The sequence below is a fragment of the Miniopterus natalensis genome, chromosome 5 (assembly GCF_054644295.1).
Source record: "Miniopterus natalensis isolate mMinNat1 chromosome 5, mMinNat1.hap1, whole genome shotgun sequence".
NCBI lineage: Eukaryota > Metazoa > Chordata > Mammalia > Chiroptera > Miniopteridae > Miniopterus > Miniopterus natalensis.
The window spans coordinates 83,743,332-83,765,650 of record NC_142085.1 but is presented as its reverse complement, the minus strand read 5'-3'; the positions used below and the strand labels follow the sequence as shown (position 1 = coordinate 83,765,650).

Genomic DNA, 22,319 nt, shown 5'->3' with positions numbered 1-22,319 from the left:
TTCTGGCGGAGATGTAGCGCTCCCCTCTGAGGGGCCTCCTGGCCCCTGATGTTACCCTCCCTATGAGTTTGAACTTCAGGTGCCTCGGCCCTGACACCCGCGTTGCTTTGTCCTCTGCAGGACATGAGCCAGTTTGAGGCGGAGCTGAAACACCTGCAAGTTGCCTTGGAGCAAGCGCAGGCCACGCTGACTTCTCCGGAGGCCGGACGGCTCAGCCTCAAGGAGCAGCTCTCTCGTCGGCAGGTGAGCAGAAGCACTTCAGGGGAGATGAGCGGGGGCCTCAGCTTTAAAAGGGGGGAGCGAGGAAAAGCGATTTCTAGACGCGGTCATTCTTAGCTCTGTAGGCATTTGTTTTTTGTAACCTTTCGTGGAAAATGTTTATAACTGGTAAACGGGCTGCAATGTGAGCGGCCCTTGCTTGTGAAAGGAACTCCTGAATATAAAATGCGTGAACTATGCACTCGCACTTTCAGCACCTGCTGTGTGAGGTGGAGTCGCTGAAGCCCAAGGTCCACGCCGTGCAGGCCTGCCAGAGCGCGCTCCGGATCCCCGAGGACGTGGTCACCAGCTTGCCGCTGTGCCACGCGGCCCTGCAGCTGCAGGAGGAGGCCAGCCGGCTGCAGCATGCCGCCATCCAGCAGTGCAACGTCCTGCAGGCACGTGCGGGGGGCCAGCCTGGGTCTGCGGGGGTCCCCGCGCCAGCGGCACCACAGCCGCAGCCCAGAAGTCACGGGCTCCCTTGCTGAGCGTCATGTGGGCTCAGCCCTGCAAACACACCCAGAGTGTTAAATGTGACAGGTGTTGTGGGTATGTAAAATTAGGAGATGAAATGCTATTGTGTGGATCGCCCACAAAAGCCTGGGGAAAGCTCTATAAAAATATCTGGTGGTGAGAACTACCTTTTAGCGATATTTTTATAAGGACAACTTACATGGGTTAATTTTATATTCAGCGGTGTTTTTACTTCATAATTCATCCTAGAATCATCTAGAACCTTGTAATATGACTTACCGCTAGCATATATCGCAGAATTTTTTTTCATATTTCAGCTTAATGGTGCACTAAATGCATTTTTGTGCCTGAAAGTACACCAAAGGATAACTCTTAGTCTCTTTAATAAGAGAAAAATCATTTACTGGGAAGATACAACAACACTATTTACCTCATATCTCATTTCAACTCATGTTGCACCATATTTATCCAAAAATTCCAGCCCAGTCAGGTGTGGCTCAGCGGTTGAGCATCGACCTTGGATCCAGGAGATCGGGGTTCAATTCCTGGTCAGGGCACATGCCCGAGTTGCGGGCTCAATCCCCAGTCGGGGGCGTGCAGGAGGCAGCCGATCAATGACTCTTTCATCATTGATGTTTCTATCTCTCTCTCTCCCTCTCCTTTCCTCTCTCCGAAATCAATAAAGATATATATTTTTTAAAAATACCCTCTGGTTGCATTGCTAGCAGCCTCTTTGGTCAGTTACCCTCACTCCTTGTCTTACACTCTGTTAGACAGTAGATTCCTGGGGATAGAAGTCATGCTTAATTAATTTTTTACCCCCCACTTCAGCTCTTACCAAGTGCCTTACACATGTGTTCAGTATGGTTTAGATGGAAAAATAAAGCAATCGTGGTTTTCATACCGCTTCCCACCGCGTCCGGCCGTGACGTTGCCACCGTCAGGGCGCTGTGAGTAGGGGGCACACGGAGTGTCTAGCCACTTAACTACTTTGAGTTCATGAATAATCTTGGCGACGTGTTTTAAAAAGAAGGCTCTGAAATACCTGAGTAAAGTTGAGGATTTGAGTCTCCGAGGGATTCTAGCCATCATTTCGTTATTCCCCAGGAGTTAAGACTGTAGTTTGGCAGAGAGCAGCACGAATTGCTTACACAGTTACTGATACTGAAAGGTAACTCCTGTGGTCTTTCTTTTCCCAAAGGAGGCTGTGATGCAGTATGAACACTATGAACAAGAAATGCAGCACCTCCAGAAGCTGATAGAAGGAGCTCACCGAGAGATTGAGGACAAGCCTGTGGCCACCAGTAACATCCAGGAGCTGCAAGCCCAGATTGCTCAGCACGAGGTGAGACGGAAACTCGGGCAGGATGCTGGCTTGGTTAGAACTTGTGATTGGTTTCTAGTGAATCAAAGAGAAAGGTTCTCTCTGGCATAACGTGTTCTTGGGCAGTCTCTTCAGCTCTCTTTGCATTTTGAGGGCTGTTTTTGCCAATCCTTTCCAAGGTCCAGTAGCATGAGTCTTCCCCTTGATTCCAAAACTTCTTTGCATGTTGTTCATGACATTTCTCAACCGGGACCCAGAGACTGTCTCCTGCACCTGAATTCTCACAGTTAATACACCAAGACCCAGGCTGAGCCCTGTGCTTAAAGCCTGAAAGCAGCAGCAATGCTCAAAGTCTTGCTGCCCTGATCACCTTCTTTAAAAAGAAAGGATATTTCATACATTTTTATAAGCATCTGTTCTTTCAAATATTGGTTGTTTCAGCTCCTTTCACCAAGATCAGAGAATGGGCCATATTCTTTGTTTTGTTGACTTCCAGGCTGTACCTCTCAGCATCTTCCCATTTACAGAAGTGCCTCTTTCCTCGTACCGTTGGCATCATTATGAGCTTAGGACTTGGACACCCTTTGTGCAGACCTGGTTTCAGAGATCATAGACCTTGAGTGTCGAGCCCATTGATATTTGGCAGTGAATTCCTTTCCTGGCTTGTCAATTCCTATGTAGGTCACATTTACTCTTTCCCTTGGGGGCTGGCTCATAGCATCATGAATTCTGGTAAGTGCCTGGGGGTGGGGGGTGTCTTATTTCTCTGTGCCAGAGGTGGACATTTAGCTTCTCCTTCCATGTGCTCTATTTTAACTCTGTTGTCATGGAGCAACAAACTTATTTTTCACAAACCAAACATCATAGTGAGGGTCTCAGAAGATTCATTTGTTGCCTTTTATGGATGGAAAAATCTCACCATTCCCCTCTCCAAATGCAATTCTTTAATTTCTTGACACAGCCAATGCATAAATCACATTTATATATATATGATTTATAAAATAATGTAAATAAATACCCCACGTACATTTACTCCTACATGGTAGATATCACCTACTTTAACATTTGTTTCTCTTATGCCATTGGTTAAAAGAAAATGTTATGCAAATATCAGAAACCACTGTTTATATAACTCAGACATTAGACTATATATTGTAAATCTATTTTGAAGCTATTTATAATCCCATTTTCTAAGACCCAGAATTTTGTTGTAACAACTGTTCTAGCCTAGCACAGAAAATATTTTTAAAAAATCTTCTCTGGAATAACAATAATTATCATTACCACGATTTTCTGTTTTTCAAAACAATTTTCAAAGTTTTTACCTTACCTTTTATAACAACCCGGTGAGGTAAGGATTTTTTTTCGTTTCTATTTTACTGACAAGAAAAGAAAAACAGATTTTTTTTAGATGACTTCCTGAGCTCCCAGATCTAGTTACTCAGGGAAAATAGATTCTAATCTAGTATTTTTGGCTCCAAATTAGTTCTCACTGCTGCAGAAACTATTTGAGCTACCTCACTGCACAAAAGAATAGAATGATGGTCTAGGAAAACAAATGACTTGCCCAAGGTCATGGAGCCAGCTCTCAGCACAAGCAGCTGTGGACTGCTCTCTGGCTCCTGTTCAGTGGTCTGTTCATTCTGTGACATTCTCCCCCAGCTCTAAGCATCAGTGCAGACATTTGTTAGCTTTGTCATGCGATTCAGAATGCACCTTCATAGCAACGATGACATAGTCCTGGGCGAGGCTCATTGTACCTATAAAACAAACGCAGGAAGGAAAGTGCTGAGAGGAGAGAGCCTGATTTAAGATAACATAAAAATTTGGAAGAATGCTTCTTCCTGTATTTGCAGTCTGCTTTTAATAGAATTTCAGTCTTGATGTGAGTCTAATTTCCTTGTGGATAACTCTAAGTCGTAGAATAACTGATCATTGATTCATTTCTAAGGAATTCCCGTATTTTCCATGATTTTTCAAGTGTTGCATTTAAACTGAGAAAATTATCGGCCACTTTCAAATCGTAGGAGAGAATAGTCAGGCCTCTTGCTGTGGACCTGACAGCCCTGCTCCTGACTGCGGGTGGCGCCCCCCAGAGGGCAGCTTTCCTCAGAGCAGCCCCTGTACCTGAAGCCCTCACCTTTGTAGTCATCTTCTATGTTCATTTTTGGAAATGCCCAGTAAAAATGAAAAGTACACATGGTTTCTGAGAGTGGGGAACACGTTAACTCCGTCAGTGCTCCAAGTAAAATAGCGGACTCAACCCCCAACCTGCAAGTTAGTGGGAGATAGACAGGTTTATCTTATAGAAGAAAGTTCCAGAGAGCTAATTCTCCAGCCACTCACACAGGATAGCTGTATAGTGCAGATTCCCACAAGCCTAGCACATCAAAACCATTTGAAGTGGAGACCAGGATTGCATTTTTATCAAACAGCCCAGAGGAGTTTTCCACGCAGTAAAGCTGAGGACTCCCGTTTAGGCAGTGGGCGTTACTGTCAGCGTGGGTGTGCGTTGGTCCTGCAGTCGGGGCAGGCGGTGGCCATCCATGCGGGCACAAAGGGTGGGAGGTCTAAGACTCATGGTGCTTCACAAAGATTCCTCCAGTCTACCCCGATGGGGCGAGGCACCGTAAGAATGCACACAGATTTGTCCCATGGAGAAAGAATTCAAGGAGTCCGGTGAGCTGGTAGTTGTCTTTTCTATGTGTATTTAACTAGTTATTAATAGAGTACTCGTGTGTTAGGCGTGAGACCAGGTATAGTAAATAGCTACTTAATCACTATTTTTAAAACCCTGTTAGGTTTAATTAATTACCTAGCAGCCCTAATAGGTAAAAAAGTGATGATTTCTACTTTTTAAGCGCTTGCTTTAAAAAAATCCCTGGACTATGCTAGAAGTCAGGAAATCAGGCTGCTGGCTGTTTTCCCTTCCACCCCTCAGTTTGGGTTGCAGGGGAGAAACAAAGTGGCAACAGTTACAAAATAGTACATATATGTGTGTACATGTGTATACATGTGCATGTACCTATACATACACATATACACACTCACATACCCATAGACATACACACACGCACACACATCATTTTGTTATTGTTGTCATTTTGTTTCTGAACTTCAAGTTCAAAGCTCTAGTTTGAATGTCAATGTCTTTAAAATGATAGTGTCTGTATACATATCTGTATATACGCACTGATTTTAAAGACGTTGATGTCTAAAATCTTTGTCACAGACTGTGTTCTGTACAAACACTAAATGACAACTTTTTAGATAAGGGAGCCAAATAAAACGAATTGGAAAAAGGAACGGTAGTGCACTCTTAGGACTAAGGTTTTAGGATATACATCTTCACTTTTTTAAAGATGTATACCTCTTTTAAGTAAGAAAATATAAATTTAATATTTTAGAGTTACCATGTTAATTTATCATTTAGAATTTTAATATTTTAGAATTTTTAAGAGCTATTTCTGGAAAATATGTATGTCTAGAATATATATTCAGTTAGCTCCTGGAAAAAGTTTTAGACCCCTCTATCTCTCAACACAATTTTTTTCAACAAGAAATGTATTTGAAAGGCATTACATTTGAGCTGGACAAGTTCAAAGCTCCAGTTTGAAGCCTCAGAAACATTTGAAGCACGGTGGAGTACCTGAAGGAACTTTTGATGAATGTACCAAATTTTATTTTGGGTGCAATCTGCATTTAAAAATTTGGCTTTCATATGTAATTTTCAGCTTATCTACAAAAATAACTCCCCAGGAAGCAGGAAAGACAAGCAGTTTGCTTAGCGACCCCGTGTGAACAACCGACTGCTGGATTTCATATATTCAGCATAGAGCTGAGCATTGCATTTTTTGTAATTTTAGTCATCACATGACCTGATTTCCATGGCATGAACCATCTGGCAGTGACAGGTTCAGGCATTCTGAAGAAAGTTGCAGGTCGTTCGTTTGCATAAGTCCCCGACTGCGCAGGCGGCACCCCTCGGGTTAGGATCCCGCGGGCCTGCCCTGCCCCTGCCCCTGCCCCTGCCCCACGCCGGGCTGCCGGCCGCGCCCGCGCCCCTCTGCAGGCAGCTGCTGCTCAGCCCCGTCCACATCCTGCCTCCCGCCGCCGCCTGGCACAGCTCTGTGCTTTCATTGGCCGGCCCCGGAGGAAGATGAGCGCCGCCAGCTCGGTTTCCTCTCGATGCTGCTCTGACACGGGGGTGGGAAAATGTTTCCTCAGGAGCTGGCTCAGAAAATCAAGGGCTACCAGGAGCAGATCGCCGCTTTGAACTCCAAGTGCAAGATGCTGACGATGAAAGCCAGGAACGCCACCATGCTGCTGACGGTGACCGAGGTGGAGGGGCTGGCGGAGGACTTGGACAGGGAGCTCCTCCCAGCCACCTCTGCCCACCCCTCCGTGGTCATGGTAAGTAGGGGTCACCGCCAGGTTTGCCGGGCGCGGCCAAGCACTCTCTTCTCTGACTGTACCCGGCTCCCCGCTCCAGGTTCCCTCTGGCTTGTTTTAGGGACCAGGGGCAGGTCTTGCAGGTTAGAGCCCAGGAACAGTCTTCTTAACTCTGCTACATTGGGGCCAAAGCCAGTGTGTGACACTGTAAACAATGACAGTTGAACTAAAGCTGTTTGCTGGAAACTGCTGAATTACTTAACGTGTCAAAGGTCGGCCCTGCGTTTGTTTATAACTTAGCAAGGCTACTGAGAGGCTCTAAGTGTCAAAAAAAACCCCTTTGCATAGTTCTCTAGTTTTCTGGGGGATGAGAGAACCGTGCTACATATATTATGAGTTTTCCAAGTTAAAGCACTGGCTGACTAGATATGTGTATTTCGTTGTATAAATGTTTAGTAAAATATAGAAGAAAGGCTATTTTTAGAAAAATAAGAAAATAGAAAATCCAAAGTTTAGCTTTGGATTAAAAGAAAGAAGTCCCATTCATTTCTGTCTACATTATTTCCCCATCACTTTGCATCTAAAATGCATGCATTATTTTGGTAACTCAGTGCTTTCCAGGGCTGTGTTTTTTCCACACGTGTGTACTGTGCCATGGACAGTGCATACCCACACTTGGACTCTTGGCAATCTATTACTTAGGGTGTAATTATCTTCCTAGAATATTCGAAATTTGAGATGTACACAGAAATCCAAGCTTAATTTCATAGACTCCTCCATCAGTTGTACAATTCATGATTTTTAAAAATTATTTATAAAGATACAATCAAGAAAGAAAAATAAATTAGGGAACTATTTAATCAAGGACAAAACATTCGACATGACGTGCACCTCCTTAACACCGTTTCTTTTACAAATGGTTCCTCTCATTAAGTTCACTTGAATGAAACTTTTACATATTAACACAAATTTGCATGTAAATATGGGTCTCAGTAATTCTAACCTTTGTTATATAGTCATCTTTGTTTTGACCTACACCAGACCGGGTCTTTTGTTACATAGCTAACTGATTTTTTTGTGTCCTTTGGGCTCCCTTTTATGTGACAGATGACTGCAGGTCGCTGTCACACTTTGCTGTCACCTGTCACTGAGGAGTCTGGGGAGGAGGGAACCAACAGTGAGATTTCCTCTCCACCTGCCTGTCGTTCCCCTTCACCTGTGGCTAACACGGAAGCTTCTGTTAACCAGGTACCACCCACTTGGCCCTCCCCGAGCTCTGCTCTCTGGATGGTTGCAGGACTTCATTCCTATCAGGCTGTGGGTGTGAATCCTAGACTCTGAGGAGCACACCATTAGGTGTGACAATGGCACAAGCTATGATTGCCACGTGAGACCACTGCTGGCTTTACACTTCATCTCCTCTCCAGGGCTCCTGGCAACGAGACGAGCAAAAACTGGGTCACAGAAATTATAGCTGGAGGAGGCTCTGTTTTAAGGCATTCTGGCTCTGGTGTCTAACAGCTGTCTGTAATGGAGTACTGCATCCTAACAGAAAACGTGTCACCCCTGTGATTCCATTGCTGTCTTAACATGTATTGAACACAGTTTGGACACCTACCGGCTCAGATTTTGAAGATGGAAAGCTTCTGTTCATTATATTATACTTTTTCTTCATTTACTAATGGTCATCGAATTTAAAGGGCTGGTTGCCAGTTTACATATTGGAATACCTTAGTAGATTTGAATTTTCTCACCTTTCATAATCTTAAATTTTATTTTTTATAAAATAGGAATAATACCTTGTTTTGAGATGCCTTTTAGCATACATTTTATTAAAATAGATTGTATCAAATTAAATAGGTTAAAAGTTTTCATGGAAAATATTAGACAGAAATCAAGAAGACACATACGGTAATCAAAAAATGTTCATGCATGTTGAGCAATACGCTCTCTTTTACATTTAGCCAAAACAACTAAAAAATTGTTTTTAATGATGTTACTATGAAATTATGTAAATGTTCAAAGGGGTTTAGCTGTAGTATCAGGGAAGAAATATTAAACAGACCAAAGATTCTATAAACTATATTACAGATGTATCACTTTTTTTTTTTTCATTTTAAAACGGAAGATTTCAAAATAGGGTTTCTGTGATAGAGAAAACCCTCTCTCCCCCCAGAAAGAATAAAATTGATGAAACCTTTAGATAAAACAGTTCTCTTGCTAAAAGTCTCTATATAGCTCTAGGGCAGCTATCCATTCGTTCATTCGTCAGGTACATTCTGACTACCGGTGACTCTGGCGCTGAGCCCCAGAGGTGCAACACAGGGGACGACAGCTGTGCTCCCTGCCCTCCAGGCCTTAGACTCTGGAGAGAAAGATGGCCATGGGGCGGATAATTAAAAAAGGACCAGAGGAAATTAAAAAACAACAAAATGGAGAAGTTCAGGGCGTGCTAGAGGATTTGGGAAACCGTCCTCTGCAGACTGGTTTTAAAATAAGCATTACTCAGTTCTTTGACACGCTGTTCCCTGTGGCCACGCTTGTTAGGATCGGAGAACTGTGGCTGTAGTCCGATGTTGATTGTGTAAAAAAAAAAAATGTATCTTATGTTTAATCTTCTTAAAATGTTCAAATTGAACAGTCAACACTGACCTTGAGACTACACTGGGAAGAATGTCCCTTTTCTAAGATTATGAGCCTTGATGCTACTTGTAAAGTGTCTTTTGATGCACGTGACAGTGCCCTGGAAATAAAAAAACGTGGGGACACTTTTATCGTGATGACTCTGACTGTCAAGCTCAATCAAATCCCCAAATTAGGGGGGAGGCTATGCTTTATTTTAATCTCTTATATCACCTCTTGCCCATCACAGGAAACCATCAATTAAACCACATTATTAACATACTTACACGTGATACTACAAGTTCATTAAAAAATGTTTTGTATTTAACGTATGATAGGCAGCTATACTGGGAGGAAGCTGTTAAAAAGCCAAAGCATTATGCTTGGCGTTGCAGAAGCAAATCGACCCATCATTTACAGCCACATGAATTCTTCTACAGTGATGTGAGTCAGAGGAAAAGGGACCAATACACATGGCCAGTGATGCATTGGATTTACAAGATTTTCTCTTAAAACTGAGGAGGACATTTAGGATCCGCCTGAGTTCCAGTTTCCAGACTCAAACACGGTGCAGAAATGTGCAGCTGCTTCAGGGAGCAGCCAGATAGAACTGCTTTAGGCAGCACGGCCGTTAGAAGGGTCCGTGCTTGCTGCTCCTGTAAGTGGATCCCTGTTATGTAACCAACGATCGCCCACTTTCAGGGGCCCTGTCTCTGACAGTAGCTGTTACCGGAATGTGGGGCCAGTTTCATTTACTTGAGGGGAGAGATAATGAAGCTGCCCCAGAATGGGCTGAAGGCTTCTTGATCCCTGTGGAAGCAAGACCTCAGCTCCTGGAGGGAGCTGAAGAAGCAGAGGTTTGAAAGGGCGATCCTGTAAAGGGTAGAGCGCTGGGCTCCAGCTAAGGCTCAGAGCAGGCTCCAGCTCTTCCTCCTCTAAGCTGAAAGTCCTTGGGAAGCCCCTCAGCCCCCTCATTTGCAAGGGAAGCAATGCTACTTCGTTCACAAAATTGTGAAAAAATGTTAAATACGATATTAATTGTTAAAAGCACCATTCTGATTGGAAAATGGTTATAAAATGGTAGTTATAGGAATCTGGACAACAACTCTCATAACTTAGGCACATAAGCAACAGAGACATTTTAAGGGGGATTCCTCAAAATGACAAATACTGCCTTTACTTGGCAATTCCTTAAAGGACTGATGGATTTATTCTATTGAATTTATTCTATGTCATCCAAGTTACTCATTAACAAAAGGTGGTATATTTTCAAATCCTTAAAAAAAAATCCAGCTGTCCTTCCTGTCTAACAGGCCTGAGTCATACACATGCACTCTCACAATCACACTCAAAAGAGCCAGAAGAAAGTTGTTTTGGTAACAATTTATTATATTCTGGCTTTTTTAAGGGCCTTTTTAAAATTTATAATAGAGCATTTAATTTAAAATGTTTACCACATTTAAAGCAACTTTTTTCCCTCATGGACAGTAATAGTATATAGATATATATAAAATAATAGATTTAAGTAGGTACTTTTATATGGATGATTTTTGATGTACGTGTATGTCTGCCTGTTACTTGCCAAACAGCACAGTGTGCTCAGGATCAGAGACTAAGGGTGTTCCTCCTTTATGGAGCTCTGTGCCTGCGAGAGCAGGCAGATAATTACAATAGAGCAGGACCTGTGCTCTGACAGCAGGAATCACCAAGTGCTCAGGGAGCACAAAGAGAAAGCACCAAAACCAGGCTGGAGACCAGTACTGGTCAGGGATGGCCCTTTTGGCTTTAAGGCAGGAGTGCAGGTTAGGCAGTTGGCAGGCCCTAGAGCGATGTCAAGTTATTCAGGCAAAAGGAACCACATGTAGGAAAGCATGTTGTCAGGAAGGAAAATGGCCCATCAAGGCAACTACAAACAGAATCAGAAGAATTAGAGAAACATAGATTTGAAGAAGGAAGAGAAAGGAAGCTGAGAGGGCTGCAGGAAACAACCTGAGGACCTTGGGTGCTACACAAAAGAATCTGAACTTGGCCCAGAAGCTGATAGTTAACCGTTGAGGGAATTTGACTAGAGGCTATGCACAGAAGTGAGTTTTAGAAGGATCTTCCTGGATGGATGTGGACAGTAGAGTGGAGATGCACCAATTCAGAGCCAGGGAAGCTAGTGAGAGCCAGAAGTTGCTCTCTGAAGCCAGGCCCAGACTTGCGATGTCAGTGAGAGAAAGAGCAGGGGGACTGTGGCCACCTGGACGGCACGTCTCCACATAAAGCAGGCGGCCTCTCCTCTGTTAGAATTGCTGTAGCCACGTGGACACAGCGTCCAGTCTCGCCTATCTTCTGACTTGCAAGAGAAGTCATGAATCTGGATTCTTATGAAAGTTCTCTGTCCCAGTGAAGAGCAATTTAAACAATTTAAAATATTGTATAGGCCAAGTGAGGTACATACAGGCCAGAGACAGCCTGCGTGCTGCCAGTTTGCAGCCTGGGAATGAGGAAGTTGGCGCTGTAATGAGAATCTGAGCCAGTGCTGTGGCGGGGTATGTGTCACTACAACGTCACCCATACATAAGCAGTGGATGGGAGGGAGAGGAGGAGTAGCGAATAAATCCCAAGCTTGTAGCTCAGAGGACAGATGGCTAAGATACTATCATTTTTTCTTAAGTTCATTTCCCTCCCTGGATTGTTTTTTAAATATTGAGTTGAAAGGGACCATGGGATATACATGTATAGCCATATATGTCAGTTGGGAGCTTATAAATAGACCCATGTTTAAGAATGAGCGGAGGAAATCTGCAAATGAGAAAGACTGGATGACTGGAGAGCTGGGTGGAGAACAGAACGATTAGAGAAAAGTGTTTCCAAAAAGGCCAGCCAGTGCATGGGATGCTACTGATAGGTCAAGGAAGGGAAAGGCTGAAAAATACTCATTTTATCTCATAGGGAAGAGCCACTGATGACGTGAAAAAACAATCCCAGTGGGGTCCTTGAGACTGGAGTTCAGTTGCGTATTTAGAAAGGAATTGAGGGCGAGAAAGTGAGCATATCAAGTGTAAACCAACATTTTGAGAAACTGGATTATGAAGGGAAGGGGAGGAAGGGAGAAACGGTGATTGTGAATGTGTGTGCAGGTGTCTGCACCTGTGATGACCCACCGCCTGTGATTTGAGAACATTTCTAATGTATGATATCCTGCAAGAAAATAACTATGAAAGAAAGACTGTTTGTAGGTGTTTTCAGATGGAAAAGATTTGACTCTAGATGATGAGGAGAAGGTCAGTAGAGAGGGAGAGGATATTAACAGACCAAGACCCTTGAAAGAGCAAAGGTGGATGGGATTCTGGGAGTAGGTGGAAGGGTTATCCTTAAGCAGGGAGACTAGCAAGCATAAGGTAAAGGTGAGTCTGAATGTAGACGGGCTTTTGGAAGTTTAAGAATTTCAGGAGTATCTCTCTGATGCTTCAGTTGCGTGTCTGTGTGTGTGTGTGCATGGTTGTGTGAGCATGCACACGCATGCATTCTGGGAAGTAAAGTTAGATTGAGTCCTGGTTGGGATTTTCCAGGTGAGTGAAGCAGAGGTTAAATGGGCAAAGGGAACAAAGGTGTTGGCAAAATTTAACTTTATTTATTTTTAAAATATATCTTTATTGATTACAGAGAGAGGAAGGGAAAGGGAGAGAGAGAGAAACATCAATGATGAGAGAGTCATTGATTGGCTGCCTCCTGCACGCCCCCAACTGGGGACCAAGCCCGCAACCCGGGCATGTGCCCTGACTGGGAATCGAACCCCGATCCTAGGCGGAAGCTCAACCTAGGTGGAGCCTGGATCCTAGGCAGAAGCTCAACCGCTGAGCCACGCCCAGCTGGGCGAACATGAGCTTTTCAAAGGACTTGCTAATACCAGATGAATCTCCCCAAGATTGGTGACAGGACTAGGAATGGAGAGGGGCCAGTCTCCATGTCCCAATGCCATCAGTAAATGTTAGGGACTTACCTGGAGCCTCAGCGACAGCAACGACACAGAAGGTCTTGTGGCCCTTCAGATACAACCTCATTGAATCCTCAGCACCCACAGTGCTGCAGGGAGGAGGGAGCCAGTATGTGGGATGGGAGTGACTGGCCCCAGCTGTCTGGCTCCATCGGAGGAGAGTGCCAGCTGGGATCTCAGGTTCCCGACTTCTCGGGTGTCAGGCTGCCGTCTGAGTTCATTCCACTGCACGGCCTTCTGTGCGCCTACAGACCCCCAAACTCCAGCCCCCTTCCTGCTGTCTCCAGGGTTTCTCAGGTGGGCGGGACCTCCTTTTACCAAGACATTATTATCAATAAGGCTCAGGCATTTTAAATGAACATAACTTTCATCAATAGTACAGCTGTAAAAGTGGTGAACTTTATAACAGCAATTCCCAGAAAGTAAACATGACTCGCCAACTCAATCTCTATTAATATACAGATAAATAACCACAGAATATAGCTCACAGTTGAAAATATATGAATTATATGTCTCTGTAATTGATTCCATCATCAATACTAATAAAATATGTAATATTACTTATAACCCAAGAAATAAAGGTAATTCAATAGCCTGGTTTTTCATCATTCACTTTATTTTTGTGTGTGCTTTCCAGGAATCTATTTGAAGGAAATCTTTTTTATTATTTGTTTCTTAGAGTAGTTTTGACTTACCCATTATTTTTTTCCCTTATTTAATATTAAAATATTTAAATGAATTTCCATAAATAATGAGCTCACAAATATCAAAACTCTGACTATACCTGAAAAATGAATTTCTATAAATTTAGCTTTATTTAATGCAAATACTTTTAAAAATTACTCAAAACTTCAATCACTGCATTAAATAGCATTTTAGGAAATGTTTAGAAAAGATGATTTAGGTTTTTTGTTGTTGTTTGTTTTTTGCTATAGTAGTTAATCCATCTTTAAATATGTGTATCACTTACATTTTTTGTATTTCCATTTTACCAAATACAAAACAAGAATGAATTCTGACAACTTTTATTGGTAAACTTGTTGATTTTTTAAATATAAACTGAAATTCTAAAGCAACTATAATGTGCTTTCTCCTTCTTGTCACAAGAATTTCCTCGCTTTAACAGTGTGTAGCCCCTGGGACAGGTGTTCTCCTAACCCTTCCCCACCTGACAGGCAGTGCCCAGGGCATGTTGGCCTAGACGCTGTCCCCGTGGCTCCAGCGCTATGCTTTGCGCCCACAGGACATTGCCTATTACGGAGCCTTGTCTGCCGAGAGGCTGCAGACAGATGCCGCGAGGATCCACCCCTGCCCGGTGCCGCCCCAGGACTTCTATGGGCCAGGACTGGAGCCCTCTGCGACCGCTAAGCTGGATGAGCTGCAGCGCTCTTGGGAGACTTTAAAGAGCATGGTGAGCCTTGAAACGTGGACCCCCCTGAGCCCCTCAGGCGCCCATGACCTTAGCGGGTGTCTTTTGCAACTCGCCCCTAGAGCCTACACATCCCCGCGCAGCTGAGCCCGCTGGTGGGCCGCAGGGGGAAGGCAGTGAGGAAAGCGGTGTCATAATCGAGAAGGCAAGGGTTAGGAAACGTTCGGTCAGGCCCCTTTTCTTCTTTAGATCAGTGAAAAGCAGCGCACCCTCTATGAAGCTTTGGAGCGACAGCAGAAGTACCAGGACGCCCTGCAGTCCAACTCCGCAAAAATGGAGGCCATCGAGCTGAAGCTCAGCGAGAACCTGGAGCCGGGCAGGAGTCCAGAGAGCCAGATGGCTGAGCATCAGGTAAAAATAGCGGCGACGCGAGCCTCCTGCATGATTAAGTAGGTGCCCCCCTGTGACTGACTGGTCGCAGGCCAGGCGTGTGCTTGGGAGAGCAGACTGACATTTTTTAGGGCATCGGTTCTTACAGAGTAAACAAGATTGCACATGGTGGGAGTTTCCACTCCTGCTTGGGGAGGGATCTAAGAGGGGAGGAAAGAAACTCAGACCTTGAATCTAATGAAAGGAAGCTACTTGCCTGGACGTTGCTTTTTTACTTTTATTATGCAAAGTGCATTTCCTTTTAGTTGCCATTTTTTAAAATTTTCTTGCAAACTGTTGTTGTAAGAATGAAGTGTACCCCCTTGCGCCTTCTCTGGGTATTGTTGTTTTAAGAAACTTAGCCAGTGTGTGCCCGGCACCTCCCATTATCACTTGAAAGACTAACTCTCAGACTTCAGTGGGCAAAGAGACAGCTGAACAATAGGAGAGTGCTAAGTTCCATCTTGTGGTTGTCCCCGACTTCGGTTCCTTTTCGAAAGTTATGTAAATTAAGCAAGGCTATAGCTTTACATAAATCACAAAGCTATTGTTCAAAATGCATGCATTCAAAATGCATGCTAAGAAAGCTCATATGTTAAAATCTGAGTAATGCTTTAGCGTATTATTAGGTGTCCTATTAATGCGCAATCAGGTGTAGCTGAGGTGCAAGGGCACTGTGACATGCCTTCACCTAAATGTTGTCACCATGATATGAGGAAACACTGCCTGCCCCAGACCAGAACTCAGGAGCATGTGACAACCTATAAAAAGCAGAAGAAAAGGAAGATATTTTTAGCTGCAAATTAGGAGCTATGAAAGCACAAAGTGATATGTGCATCTATCAAGCACTGGGGAACTTATCAGCTTTAAAAGTGAAACTCTTTACCCTTCCCCTAATTTACATTTACATAGTTTTGGAACCTAGGATAACCTTTTGGAATATCTTGTTTGTTCATGGGTGTAGTCTAAAATATAAGTGCGTTCTTTTACAAAATTGCAGCATAACATAAAAAATGTTTTATCTAGAGACAGAATATTGACAAATATGGTTTCAGATTTTTGACACGTTTGTAAGTGTGTAAGATAGAGATCAAAGTGCATATCGTCCATTTTAGGTCATCTTGGGTCTTTCTGTTTCCCAAAGCCGCCCGTAGTCAGTCTGGTCTGGGGAGGGTGCCATAAATATATAAAATTACAATTAACTTTCATTTACCTAGACCAAACCAATCATGAGGGCAGCCAGGGACTTCGGTGACTGTTACAAAGCAGTTTTCCCCTGAGCACCACACTCCTCTTTAACCGATATTCCAGCTTCCTCACTGTCATCTGAAGGGCTTTCCATGTACCCTCAGTGTGCCTGGGGCTCTGTCTGCTGTGCTGCACCTCCCTTCCCCCATCACCCATGCTCCCTGTCCCAGGAGGGGCGGGAGAACTTCTCTTCATCCCATCACAACTCCCTTTGAGCTTCCAAAAGGAATTTGGCATAAAGTACCTGAAGGCTGGAGTAGAGTGAATCTGGGGTCACTCGCTTAGATTAGCAGAAGTCCATGTTTCTGGAGAGGATCCACACAGCTAACCTCTCTCTCTCTTTCTGGGTCCTCTCTGATTTTGTTCAAGGCTCATCATTCTTGTGTCCCAGGGGACTAACCACAGCTCCCCAAAACCCTTCACTGGGTCCCACAGGATTTAGGAACTTCAGGAAAACTGGATCCTGGTGGTTTGCCCTGGTCATCTGTCTGGTGACATTCCAGAGTTGCTCATTGAAAATGCAAGTGAGCTTCCAGTCACCACCACCACCATGCCTCTCAAGCATTAGTATAAAAACAAACAAGCTGAATGTAGAGCAAATTATTATTTTGTTCAAGGGATTTAATGGATAAGACTCAAAATTTTACATTAATGCTAAATATTACAAATTAGAAATGAATCTGTGACTTTTCTTGTAATGAAGGCCAACCATGTGACTTTTTGTCTCTTTCTAAGTTGAGAGTGATAATTCTAACAATTATAGCAGTGAGAAGGTATAGCTAATTCAATGATGATTGTTATTTGAGCTTAACAAGTATATTAATGCTCTAATGAGAAGGAAAGAAATATAAATAATGTTTAATTTCTTATGTAATCACAAATCTGACATTTTCCATCTGACCTATTTTTGCTGTCAGTACCTAAGTTCTACAGATTCTGGGACAGAGCTGCCCACGTGAAAAGCTCATGGCATCACAGTGTCTAAATTGGTTCTTAGCTCCTGGAATGGTACTTAAAAATTTCCAAGCACTACTGCTGAGTTAACTTCTAAATTCCAACTGAACGTGAGTGAGAAAGTCCAGTATGCTTTTTATATTTCCAAAAATTATTAGAAACACTTCAATTGTTTCTTTCCCAACACTCACTCAGAAGTAATCATATTTCTTTTAATAGCTAACCAAATTCCCACATTTTCCCTTTAAACCCTTGACTGAATCTACTGAGTTTGGGTGAGACACTGTGACTTCCCCGCTATCCTCTCTAAATTGTTTGATAGATTTAATTTTAAGATAGTCTTGTGATTCATAAGCTGGCTTGTGGCCCTTGGTCTGAGTGTTAAGCCCTCTGTGATGGGACCTCCACTGTCACGGGCAGCTAATGCTTTGTGGGCATGTGTTGTCTTTGCCACACCAAGCTCAGCGGTGGATAGTAGGCAGAGCTCTGAGGTTATTTTGTTTTTGTTTTAATATATACAGCCACTCAGCATTTGAAATGAACTGTGCTGCTGTAGACAGTTCTGAAAGTCACAACTAGATTCCTGTTTACCTTTGGTGTTGAACCAAACACAAACCCCTTGTTCTCTCCAGTTCTCTCCAGAGTGAGTCACTTTGGAGAAGCTCAAGGTATTTCTCTAAACCACGTGTCATGCCCACGCCCCCTTCTCACCACAGGCCAGAAACCCAGACTTGCCTTTCATCTTCCGCTCCTTAGCTTTGAGTCAGATGCCCTGGGGGAAGCAGCCGGCCACCAGCTGAGTCAGAGCTATGGGGTGAAGGTATATTTGACTGCAGGACCTTTTTTTAAAAAAAATTGAAGTGAAATTAACATTATATAAAATTAACCATTTTTAAGTGTCCAATTCTGTGGCATTTTAGTACAAAACATTTCCATCACCTAGAAAGAAAAACCCAGGAAGCTTGGCTGCTGGATGTTGAAGTTAGAAAGAATAGCCTTCCAAAAATAGCCCCTCTCCCTCAAGCACAAACAGAAGCACAGCTAGAGAGGCTCGACTCTAAGAGATGAACATGAACAGTTCTAGTCTTTCATCCTGTGCTTCAGGGCAGCCAGAGAGCCGCTCAGGCAGGGGAGGTGCCAATGGGAGCTGTGGCCGCCCTGGACTTAGTTCTGATTGCTAATCCACTGAGGTTAAATGAGGAGACTTCTTTTCTTTTTTCTGGTGGCTTCACGATTCATATTTTCTCTGTCGAGAGTTAGAGTTAATTCTACTAGATCTGTTGAGCACCTATTATGTGCACAGCTGAAATAGACAAACGTTTCCATTAATATATTATTAAAAATTCTATTTCAGGGGTGGAGTGAATTACTAACACATTGTACAAAAAAAAAATTTTAAATGTGCTTGTGGGCTCCAGTGGTGGGAAGTAGGTGAAAGGAAACTTGCAGGTTTGGGGGAGACACAGATTTTGAAAACTTGGAATGGCTGTAGGAGTGGGAGGAGGCACTATAAACGCACAGGTGAGGACAGGCGAGGAGAATGGGCCTGGTGTGAAATAGGGAGGGGGCTCCTCCTGTGCAGGGAAAGACAGTGCTGTCAGTCTAGGTATGGAGAGGACTTTCAGTTAAACCAAATAATGTGAATTTTATACTTTTTGGCAATCAAGTACCAAGAAATTACTCTAAAGTAGTAGAAAATAATGTACTGGGCAAAAAGCATTTTGAATGTGTGACAAGCAAGATCAGTCTGTAGTTCATTACAACCCCATTAAAATATCCCAGCAAGTTCTCTGGTGGAGATTGACAAGCTAATTCTAAAGTATATCGCAAATGTATGAAAATACGTATATTGAAATTTGAAAGGGTCAGGAATAGCCAGGGCAACTGTGGAGAAGATGAGTGAAGTTGAGGGATGCATCCCACCTGGAGTGAGACTTTAGAGCTGTCGTAGCTGTGAGAATGGGTGTTGGCAGGGACAGCCAGTGGGTCCATGGAACAGAATTGGAGCTCGAGCACTCACACCTACACAGACACTTGGCTCGTGTCAAAAATTATACTGCCAAACACTGAATAAAAAATCACTTTTTAAAATAATATTCAGGGTCAGTTGGCTATCCATAGAAAAAAATGTTGACCCCCTACCTACATTGGACACAAAAATTAAGTTCAGGTGGATTGTAGAGCTAAATGTGAAGGGAAAAGAAAAAGTTTTAAAACAGTGCTTCTTGAACTATCTATATAGTCAATAACCTTTAAAAACATTTTTCAAGTTTCTAACCCATCCCAGACCAGCATCTTAGTAAAATAAAATAAAAAATAAAAAATAAAATAAAAAATAAAGTAACTGTTTGGATATCATGTCATTGTCAAGTAGCTCTGAAAGTTCCCTAACATTTACCCACGATATCCTCACCTTGTCATGAACTGGTGACAGACATTTTGCAGACTAATACCATTTCTTAGACCACGCTTTGAATAGCATTCTTCTAGAAGGTAACGTGGGAGAGGTGGGGATCAGGCACGTGGGGCACCCTGGAAACTATGAAATACTGGCAGATAGAAATCCCCTTCTGCAGTAAGGCCTGTTTTTCTAACACACCATTTAAATCCTAAATAAGAATTTCTCCTGTCAAGATTACAGCCAAAGAGCAAATCATAAAACATGAAAAATGTAAAATAAAAACCCGGTATAATTGTGATAGATGTTAACCAGGAAAACAGGGTGCTTGCTACTTTACAGAAATTGCTGAGCATGGATGGACCTGCAGAGTATTATGCTAAGTGAAACAGGCCAGTCGGAGAGAGACAAGTACCATATGATTTCACTTATATGTGGAATCTAATGAACAAAATAAACAAAATTGACACAGACTCATAGATACAGTGAAAGTCTGCCAGCTATCAGAGGGGCGGGGGATATTGGGGGCTGGGTAAAAAAGTTGAAGGGATTAAGCAAAACACAGAAAAAAATAGCAAAAACAAAACCTGACAGACAACAGTGTGGTGATTACCAGAGGGAAAGGGGGGTGGGAGGAGATAGGAGAGGGTAAAGGGGGCGTAAAGGTGATGGAAGGTGACTTGACTTTGGGGTGGTGAGCACATAAGACAATATACAAATGATGTATCATAGAATTGTACCTCTGAAACCTATATGATTTTATTAACCAATGTCACCTAAATAAATAAGTAAGTAAATTGCTGAGGGCCCTGGAGTAACTAACAATAAAGGCAGGAATGTATGAGCTGGAAGGGAGTGTGGTACAAGGGGCAGGCAGGTGAGAATGTACAAGTACATGGGGAGGAGCTTGGATTTTACTTTACAGGCGATAAGCCACTAAGTATTTTAAAGCCGGAGAGTGAGAGGGTCTGATTTCCCTTTTTGGAGCCCTCTCCAATTACTTTGTGAGACAGGAGAGACCGGAATGTGGACAGGTAGCCTCCACAATAGGCTCTGGCTCAGGGTGGGGGCAGAGGAGATGCACAGATACAGGACGTATCTTTGGAGATAAAAGCAGTTGGGTTTGGTATGGGCTTTGATTTAGCCAGTGAAACGGAGGAGAGGTGAGTCATTAACGGCTCCTGGGCCTGGAAGTGGAGCAGTGCCCAGCAGGGTGGCACCTTTCACTGAGGCGGGGAAGACCGGGGAGGAAGCAGGCTTCCTGCATCCTGGATGGAGACACCCGTGGGACGCGTAAGTGGAGTGTACAAGCCTGGTGTTAGATGCCTGGGCAGGGATGTGCCTTTGGAAGGGTTCTGCCTTAGAAGCCATTCCCTGGGAATGGACCTCATCTGGGAGACCCTGGGATCAGAGAAGAGAGGGGCTGGAGATCAGCCCCGTGAAGCGGCGCGTTGGAGAGTGGGGAAATCATGTTGATGAAGAAAGCGAGGGGTTTTATTTTCAGCATGGACATGAAGCTGCAGACATCAATGGAGCCTGTAACACCCTCCTCGGATTATAGATGAGCCTATTGAAAACCAGAAAGATTCAAGAACTTGTTCAAATTCATTTAAGTTAGCGATGCAGGGTTTTGAAATCAGAAATTTTCTGACATGTAGCCTGGTACTTTCATTGGGAAGCTTGGTTTGGTAGAGGTACAGTTCTGTAATACACTCCCCTATTTGCTGGTTAAATGACTTCGGGTGAAATATATTTATTAATCTCAACTGGCGTGAGTGAGCTAGCGACGGGATTCCTCAGTCCCCTGAAGTCCTGACGAGTGCGATTCTGGTCTTTCCCGCAGGCCCTCATGGACGAGATCCTCATGCTCCAAGATGAAATCGGCGAGCTGCAGGCGTCCCTCGCAGAGGAGCTGGCGTCCGAGTCCCCCGAGTCTGACCCCGCGGAGCAGCTGGCCTTACAGTCCACCCTCACCGTGCTAGCGGAGCGGATGTCCACCATCAAGATGAAAGCGTCAGGGAAGCGACAGCTTTTGGAGGTAACGAGTAACTCTGAGGCTCCTCACATCCATGTCTCTTAGAGTCGTGTTGACAAGTGTCTGGGCTGCTACGTGACCTGCGGTTTCGTTGCTCCTGTCCCACAGCAGCTAGTTTTGTGTCTCAGGGAGGGCCTCGTGAACAGAGCCCTGAGTCAGTGTGTGGCCGTGGCTGCATCTTTTCACCCCTTTCTGCCTCATTTCAGCAGGAAAAATTGAGAGTGTAGAAAGCAAATACTTGGTGGACATGGGCCTTGTGGAGTATAATTGCAGAGGGTTTGCACAGTGGTTTGCTATGTTTGAATAAGAGCATTTAATGAATATTATTACCCCCTAAGAATAAATCTTTAGTCACTCTTAGCCAGTTCAAGCACACTGGTTCATGAAAGTTTCTTCTTTGCTTTCTTCTCTTATCATTTCTTGCACCTAAACATATATGACATTAGACCTGAGACCATAAAGACCTTTAGAGTGTCTGTCTCCTTGTAACTCTGAGACATAATCAGTTCTCATTACATTTCTTATTACATGAACTTAATATTATTTTATTTGGCTCCTGATTATACTATAATTCAATTAACCATGGTTCTATTGTTGGGTGTGTAGGCTCTTTCTAGTTTTACCTATCATAAGATTAGTCAGATCATATATTCATATATTTCTTTTTTTTGAAGATTCTTTGTTTTTTTAATGTTTTTATTGATTTTAGAGAGAGGAAGGGAGAGGGAGAGAGAGATAGAAACAATAATGATGAGAGTCATTGATGGGCTGCCTCCTGCACGCCCCCTATTGGGGATCAAGCCTGAAACCTGGGCATGTGCCTTGACCAGGAAT

General features: G+C 43.5%; 1 protein-coding gene across 1 annotated transcript in view; it reads left to right on the top strand.

The window, feature by feature from the left end:
* The window catches only part of SYNE1 (spectrin repeat containing nuclear envelope protein 1), a 346,443-nt gene that overhangs the window by 209,132 nt on the left and 114,992 nt on the right, over nt 1–22,319 (top strand). The window contains exons 87-94 of the mRNA XM_087817695.1: nt 121–243; nt 474–656; nt 1,934–2,077; nt 6,284–6,469; nt 7,556–7,696; nt 14,296–14,463; nt 14,671–14,832; nt 21,294–21,488. Of these exons, the coding sequence (XP_087673821.1) occupies nt 121–243; nt 474–656; nt 1,934–2,077; nt 6,284–6,469; nt 7,556–7,696; nt 14,296–14,463; nt 14,671–14,832; nt 21,294–21,488 (1,302 nt within the window). The remainder of the gene's footprint in view (nt 1–120; nt 244–473; nt 657–1,933; nt 2,078–6,283; nt 6,470–7,555; nt 7,697–14,295; nt 14,464–14,670; nt 14,833–21,293; nt 21,489–22,319) is intronic.